Source organism: Thalassophryne amazonica, chromosome 5, assembly GCF_902500255.1.
Source record: "Thalassophryne amazonica chromosome 5, fThaAma1.1, whole genome shotgun sequence".
Lineage (NCBI taxonomy): Eukaryota > Metazoa > Chordata > Actinopteri > Batrachoidiformes > Batrachoididae > Thalassophryne > Thalassophryne amazonica.
Window position 1 is genome coordinate 113950834 of NC_047107.1, and position 8256 is coordinate 113959089.

The following is an 8256-nucleotide window of genomic DNA, read 5'->3' on the forward strand; positions in this document are numbered from 1 at the left end:
TGTGGTTTTTAATGTTAAATGTTCACAAAATCTGTAATCTGGATCAGATGCGGATCAAACTTTGTCAGTCGATAATGGATGCCATCCTACACAACACTCTCAAATATCAAAGAAATTTGATCTTTTGACAGTTTTGAATTTTTGAAAATTCGTTCAATGTTAAAGATAGGGAATTTTCCAATTTTCCAAGATTTTTCCTGACTTCGCCCTTTGACACAAGATCTCGAATATTGATTCAGTTCTTGCTTATCAGGATACGAATCTTCAGTAAAAACTTCATAACGATATATGACATATTGTAGGATCCAGGCTGTTCACAAACAAACAAACAGACAAACAAACAGGTACAAAACATAACCACCTCCAACTTTGTTGGCAGAGGTAATAATTTAAGAATGTTGTTTCTGGTTTCTCTAACAGCCAGTTCTGCATATCTTGTCAAGAGACTGATGAAAGTGTTTTGCAGTCATGAGGCAAGTCCTGAGTTAACCACTGAAATGCTTTGAAGGGTTTTGCTGCCTCGGGAAAAGTCACAAGTTTGTTGCTATTATTAATGTTATTGAGTCCATTATCTCTTGGACAGCACTCTCCACAACCATCATCACAACACCCAATGAGGAAATATGTTTGAAAGAAAGGTATTCCATCTCTCTCGTACAGTTACAGAAACATGTAGAGACTTAATGATCTACTAGTTATTTACGTTTTATTAGCCAACTCATACGGCATATTGCTGCGATCTCCACTACAGTCACTCAAACTGGACAGTAAGTGCAGCAAAAGTAGCTCTGACGTGTGTCCATCCAGCAGTTATTGGCACAACTAACCAAAACGTTAGCATCGATAACCATTAAACCACTAACTGAGAAGTTAACTTTTTAACGCTTAATCGATAAACTGTTAAAAGTTTTAGGGGACATTACTGCTAACTGCTAACTTTTAGTATTGACTCAGTACACTGGTGGCTACTGATAAGCCAGTTTCGAGTTTAATGGTGCGTTTACACATGAGCAAGACGCGTTACGAATGTCATTTTTCTGTCATTCATGACACATTCCTGACATTCTTAACGTGACTTAACGCATCTGAATAGGTTTCTTAATAGTGCATGTTGGTGCGTGATATTCTTGATATTCGTGGAGCATGTTTTTGCCTGTCAAAAAATCTTCCACGAATGTCACACACCACCCTCATTTCGTCTCACGTCATGGAGGTCGCAACTGAGCGTATTGATCCGTCTTGATGAGTATTGATCCTTAATAGAACGTGACGTTGGTAGTGGTGGTGGTTCTTGGAGCCCAAACTGTCACGCGTTATTACGAAGTGACACGAAAACTGTCAAGTTTTGACACGACTTATAATGCAGCATCACATTTCACTGCACGCCACGACTAATCAGTTTTCTGTCACGTGCACACAATTAAACTCGGCTCCACAACGTTCAGTTTGATGCAGGATGCCGAAGAGGAACAGTGATGCGAAGTCAGCCAGTGTCATTCCACAGTTCCTGCTGAAGCTCCTCAGGATGCTCCTGCAGGTGTTCCACCTGCTGTTATTGAGCGGGAGAACGAGTCTGAGCCAGAGGAACCAGAGGAGAGAGAGGAGCCTCACGTGCAGCCACACATCTCTGTACCTCCTCCAGTCCGGCGGAGGAAGAAGCGTGCGCACAATTAAACCCTGCTGCACCACATTCAGTTTGATTGCTGACACCAAGTCGGCTAAAAGTCTCATTTCAGTGCTCTTTAGCGCGCTTCTTCAGGTGTTCCACCTGCTGCATGTGCCTGATGTTTGGGAAAATGCGTGAGCCGCGAGCCGCATGAAGCCACACATCTGGCTCTGTCCTCGTCCTCCTCTCTGCACCACTCCATGCCACAGAGCCCAACTATGCATGCAGTCACAAAGTTCTTCTGAAAAACTGGAGCGATCTGAATTCGGTTGGATGAATATGGGTGTGTGTGTGTAGACAATTCACCTCATTCACAAGGTGACAGAACTTAACGATGCGCAATTGCGCGCAACAACACGGAACACTATTCTTGAGCGTGTGTAATGGTTCCTGATAATTCTACAGCAACACGTGCCATTAATCGTAACGTGTGGTAACAGGTTGCAGCTGTTCCTGAGGACACCTGATGCCTCTGCCCCGAATCATCACATTCGTGATCAGCGGCCAAGAATGTGTACTTCGTGGCATTCGTGACTTGTCGTCGTTATGTGTAAATGCAGCTTAAGTGTCACAAGGGCTGCTGGGTAAATTCAAAGATGATCACAAACACAAAACAAACACACGAAAAATTAATAAATAAAAAATAAAACCCCAAAACACTGTCATCATCTTTATCAAAAGCAGTAAATCACAGTATTGGAAGTTACAGTTTATCACAATATTATATATTTGTAAACCGTTAATGGATTCGCAAGGTGCCAACCAGGCAGTGGTGGGCACACTTCCGATAATCTGATAACAGATAATTATCGAAGATATTGTTTTCAGTATCTGATTATCTTTTTAGATAACTTTAAAAACCATTATCGGACCAATTATCTTCCAATTAATTTTTATCCAATAACTTTTAAATCGATAAACAAAATAAACAAAGCTGAACAGCGAGAAGCATTTTTAAAATTAGTTCAGCAGCCACCTGTTAAAAGTTTTATAACAGATACATAGTTAAAACCTTTGCAAACAGAAGAGAACTGCTTGTATAAAAAGCATCTCAATCCTCTGCAAACAAAGGAAAAACAACCCCAAAAGGAAAAAGAAAAAAAACCATTTCTTTTAACACCATACCAATATGCTGGCAATATGACCTAAGTCATCCAGAGGCATACATTTTTAACTTATGGTTCAAATTTTAACCAAACTAATTTTGGACAAGTTATTTAAAATTACTGTCATGTCTGAAGTTTCATAAAGTAAAAATATCAGATATATGTTTTAGTTTTAAAGTAATGTGCTAATTTTTAAGGTTTTGTGAGCACATGCTCTGCCCCGCAGTGCATTTTGGGTAGGATGATGTAATCTCAGTACGTCACGACAGGACAAATGCATTTCAGACACTCTGTTCAGGCTCCACGGACAACAGCATTAAACTCTAGTGCCTAAAACTCTCTTGAATATATTCTCTGCGTTTATAGACATTGATTTTTTAATTGCGTTTGTTAAATTCCACGCATTTTAAATGTGAGCAGACAGGGATTATCTAGAATTTGTTTTGAAAGCCTCTACTGCCATCTAGCATCTACTGGCCAGTAGTGTTCATGGCAGTGTCTGGGAACCAGTAGATGACAGTGTTCTATTTATTTTGACCCCGGTTATGTCAGATGATTGTCAAATCAACTTTTTTGCTTTGCAAATGGCTTTTTTTTTTTTTTTTTTACAAATGATGTTTAAAAACAAAACTGCAAAATAATAATAATAATAATAATAACAACATTATTACAAGACAGCTCTGCAGTGTTTGCACAGGCACAGTGCGAACAGTTGGATGCTGCTTGTAGCTTTCAGCAGCAGGATAACCTCACGACGGCCGACCACAATAATATATCAAACAGGTTTGATTCTCATTTGACCATACGATCGGCGATCAGGAGGTGGTCGTCAGATGTTGACCGCAGCTTGATACTCCATGAACACTACACGATGCAGGACGCACGATTAACCTGAAACTTGGTCCAAAAAATTCCTGCATGAAAAATCATCTCGCACACTGTAAAGCACGTTTTACAACATCAAATGAATGTTGTAAAGAGAGAATGTGGAGAGAATGTGCGCATGTTTGCGCACATTCTCTCCACATGCAAAAAATTTTGCGATGACACTTCCAGGGCTCCGTAAAAATGCCTGTTTTTACAAATAAAAAAATGGAATATTTTACAAAAGCACATTTAAACACCAACACACAACAGATGTCACATTAACGTGTTGGTTTACATAATGAATGACTGAACCAATCAGTGTTTAGCAGAGGCACGTTTACCCAGAATCCTTTGCGATCTGTCTCTTTGTTACAAAACATCAGAATTAGTGCATTATTCAACATTAAAAGATATATGTTATATTTTAACTTTGTACAAATGACAGAATTGACATTAATGGAGTTATTCTATCGGTATTAATGTTATTTATAAATCAACACCATAACTTAATATGACTTTATTTTTCAAGACCTCCGCATGACCGGAGCATTGTCATTGATAGAGAACTGGCTTTACAGCTGCTCTCAGGGTGTCTCTGTGCTGGGAGGACTGTAATAAACAAGAGCTTCCAGCAGGGGCAGACTGTTGAAAGAAAAAAGTGTGGTTTGCACGAGTGTGTGTTAGAGGTGGAGGTGGCATTCCCACCGTTGTTGTTACGGGGTGTACACACACCCACACTTGACTGTCTTTGTTCTTCGCCAGCAGTACCAGATCCGACAGTCGGGGATGGTGATCACCTGGGAATTCGGGACTTGGCGGCTCCAGTATTCACCAGGTTCGGTGGCGGCGGAAATCGTGTGGTTCCGACTCTTCTCAGGACAGACGTCTTCTATTCTCGAGCCTGCCCACACGTCACCTTTGTGGATTGACTGTTATCAGATTCTGAGATTGTCTGTGTATTCGTTGTGCACCTTCACAACATTAAATTGTTACTTTTTGGCTCATCTATTGACCGTTCATTTGCGCCCCCTGTTGTGGGTCCGTGTCACTACACTTTCACAACAAATGGCATGGTTTTCTCATGTTTTGACTGTGAGATGTGAGATGGTCAGCGTCAGTGGGGCCGGGTACGTCATTGGCTCTTGTGGATCAAAGGTCTGATTCAGTGATGTTATGGCCAAGTGCCTGTCTATCCATCCTCTGTCCACTATTCATACAAATCGCATCTTCTCCTTCAGTTCTGGATGGATTTTGTTTGTTTGTTTTGTTTTTTGCTTCATCTAAGCAGTGTTCACAATTTTTCCTTGTGGAATGTTCAATTTTGGGGAAAATACAGACTTTTGATTTTGAAAACACTGAAATTCACCTGGAATTGCATGATTGCATAGGAACAAAAGTACCAAAATAACATAAGAAAATGTACATTTTGTCATGAATATTTTGGAAGAGAACCTCAAAGGTCAGCAAAAATATTTACACCACGCTGTAAATTACTATCACACAAGGCAGCTTACACACTGCTGTAAACATTTCACCTGGTAGACAGTTCAGAGGAGTCAATGATGCTCTTTTTTTTTTCTCCAGTCCTCCAGTTCGTGTACATTCATCCCAAAATGTATATGAGCCAGAAATAACAATAAAAAATGGAACATAATGATGAGAAAATCATTGAATTTACATGTTCGTATGGTTTTCCGCAAATGGAGTAAGTAGAGAAAGGAGGAGACTGATGTGACAGACAGAGCAGAAGATTATTAAGGGGAGGGACTGGGAGCGTGTGGAGAGAGATGGCAGGAGGAGGAGGAGGAGGGAGCAGCACTGCATCATTACTACTGCCAGCAGACAGGAGAGCTGGTTTGATGTTTTTCTGCCTTTGTGGAGGTGAGGTAGCTGTTTCTCTGGCTCACGTGAGCCAGAGAAACAGCACACAGATCCAGATGACATCGTGCATCGCCTCCGGTCGGAACGTGTGCCAGCACAGGGGAGTCTTAAGGGATGGAGCCCGACTGGAATTTAGGAATTGTTGTCCTCTCCTTTTTTACTTTCCCAGCACTGAAAGTGAATAAGTGGATGGATTGGATTTGAATCCCCCCCACCACCCTGGAGGTCGGGGAGCATCGCTGTTTACCACTGAGGAGTGCTTACCTCAGTATTTGCACGCGAGGAGGGGGCATAATAAACAGCTGCAAGGGCACGACTGTTAGTGCTGCAGCATTGGACGGGCAGCTCTTGTTCGACTTTTCCCCTCTTGAGGTGGTGCACATGTGCAAATTTTTCATTCAGCAGCAGAAAGAGCAGCATTGCCAGACTGGATTATCTAATCTTTTTGTCTGACGACTGAGAAAAGACGCTAAAACAAGTGCTTTGTGTTCGATTCTGAAGAAGTTCAGGGATCAAAAATAGACTGATGACTGCGTCGAACTGATATTGTCACCCTTCCTGCATCCCCCCTTCACTCCAAAGATGAACTCTTCCACCAATGCTAGCTACAGTGGCTCCTCCGAGTTCTGCCTGCTGGGTGCTGTGAGTTACTACCATAGCCTGGACACCTGCATACTGGAGGTGGTCATGATCATCTTCCTCACTGTGCTCATCATCACTGGCAACCTGGTGGTGATCTCTGTCTTCCACTGTGCCCCGCTGCTGCACCACCACACCACCAGCATCTTCATCCAAACCATGGCCTACGCTGACCTGCTCGTGGGCGTTAGCTGCCTGGTGCCCTCGCTGTCCCTCCTGCATTACCTCCGAGGACTGAACGAGGAGCTCACCTGCAAGGCTTTTGGCTACATAGTTTCTGTGCTAAAGAGCGTCTCTATGGCCTCACTTGCATGCATCAGTGTTGACCGCTACATCGCCATCATTCGCCCGCTGTCTTACACCACGTTGGTAACTCGATGTCGGCTGAGAGTGTGCATAGTTCTTATCTGGATTTACTCTACTCTGATCTTCTTGCCATCCTTCTTCGGCTGGGGAAAGCCCGGATACCATGGCGACATATTTAGGTGGTGTGCAATGTCTTGGCAAACCAACCCGGGGTTCAGTACATTCATTGTGGCGCTTCTCTATGCTCCAGCGGCACTCATAGTCTGCTTTACTTACGGAAATATATTCTGGATCTGCCGTCAACACCTGAGGGAAATCGCTCAGCGCCACGCACGCTTCAGCGCGCAAATACAAGGTGACAGATGCGAGCGAGGGGAACGGTGCGAGAACTGTCCTGACAAACGTTACGCCATGGTGCTTTTCCGTATCACCAGTGTCTTCTATGTGCTGTGGATGCCCTACATCCTCTACTTCTTGTTGGAGAGCTCTGGGCTGTACCACCATATGGTGGCTTCCTTCTTCACAACTTGGTTGGCGATTAGCAACAGCTTCTGTAACTGCCTCATCTACAGCCTGTCCAACAGCGTCTTTCGGAAGGGTCTCAGCCGCCTCATCAGCCCGCTGGTTCCTTCTTGCCCCAGCTGCACTGATGCTAAAAAGACTCCAGATCCCATCAGCTCACGACTGGACCATTGATGCCAAGCCTGGAAGATGAAGGGCTCTTTTGGAGACAAAGGCCTGTGAGAATGTTCTGCTCTTAGCTGCGTGTGACTGGTTGTTTTTTGGGCTCCTCATTGAGGTGCATCGTCTACTCCTTCTGCGCAGCGTGGAGTTGTCCCCTCAGATGGTTATCCATCCTACCGGAGCCTGATTCTTCAGCTTCAAAGTTACCTCCTAACTTTCAGGTCTGAGTGAAGCTGTTGGATAAGGAGTGGATGAGAAGTGCAAACTGAAGGAACAATGTTCATGTTTGTCCGTTCAGAGCGTCTAATAAATGCTGCTCCCAGATGTAAAAAATAAAATGCAAGCACAGTCTTGTCTTGTGCTCTCTATTGAAAAGAAGAAGAAAAAAGCTTGATCTCTGACTGAAAAGAATAGAATAGAGTAAAATAATATAATGCAAAAAAAAAAAAAAGAAGTTGAATGCTGAGTACATTCTGATCTGATCATCTTAGCGATGCCCAAATGCTGCAGAATTAATAACACAATAAGAAACCGTCTGATAATGTTGAGCTTCATATGTGTTTTAATTTGGGTTACCTCTCACATCCTACAGAAAAGATCATGATTGATATGGGAACCTATGTCTTATCAGGGGTTCTCTCTCCAGACATCACCTTACCGGAAACCTACAAGAAAGTGGTGTATTTTCTTCATCCAGGATGCAAAAAGGTTTATTTAATGGTAGATTTTTACTGTGTTCCTTAGTCATGTTTGTGTTTTCTCTCACCTTGAGATGGTCGTAGGTGATTCTTCAACCACAACTCACGTAGAACATGATGTCTTAACACAACTGCTTCCTTACTTGTTGTTCATTTTCCATTAGTGTTGATAACAAATCTGCTGTAAAGCATGCAACATCAGCAATAGCAGTTTGGATTTATGCCAAATAGTCGGGAGCGATTATTGTTGTATTCCGTGAGCCTGATCTCAGAGTGCATGAACCCGTGAAGAGATTGCAGCTTTTTGGCTTCATGCAGAGCCACTTCAGAGTTTAAATATTTAAACAGCAGGTAACTGGGCAATTTGGAGGAGGTATGGCAACTCCCATTGTTAAGTAGAACTGAGTGT

At 42.7% G+C, this 8256-nt stretch overlaps 1 protein-coding gene across 1 annotated transcript; it reads left to right on the top strand.

Annotated features, from left to right (window-relative positions):
• Nucleotides 1-6098: 6098 nt before the first annotated feature.
• On the top strand, nt 6099-7457 carry LOC117509864 (probable G-protein coupled receptor 21). Its single transcript, XM_034169493.1, has one exon. The coding sequence runs from the start codon at nt 6103-6105 to the stop codon at nt 7159-7161; it is 1059 nt and encodes a 352-aa protein (XP_034025384.1). The 5' UTR covers nt 6099-6102; the 3' UTR covers nt 7162-7457.
• The last annotated feature ends 799 nt before the right edge of the window (nt 7458-8256 follow it).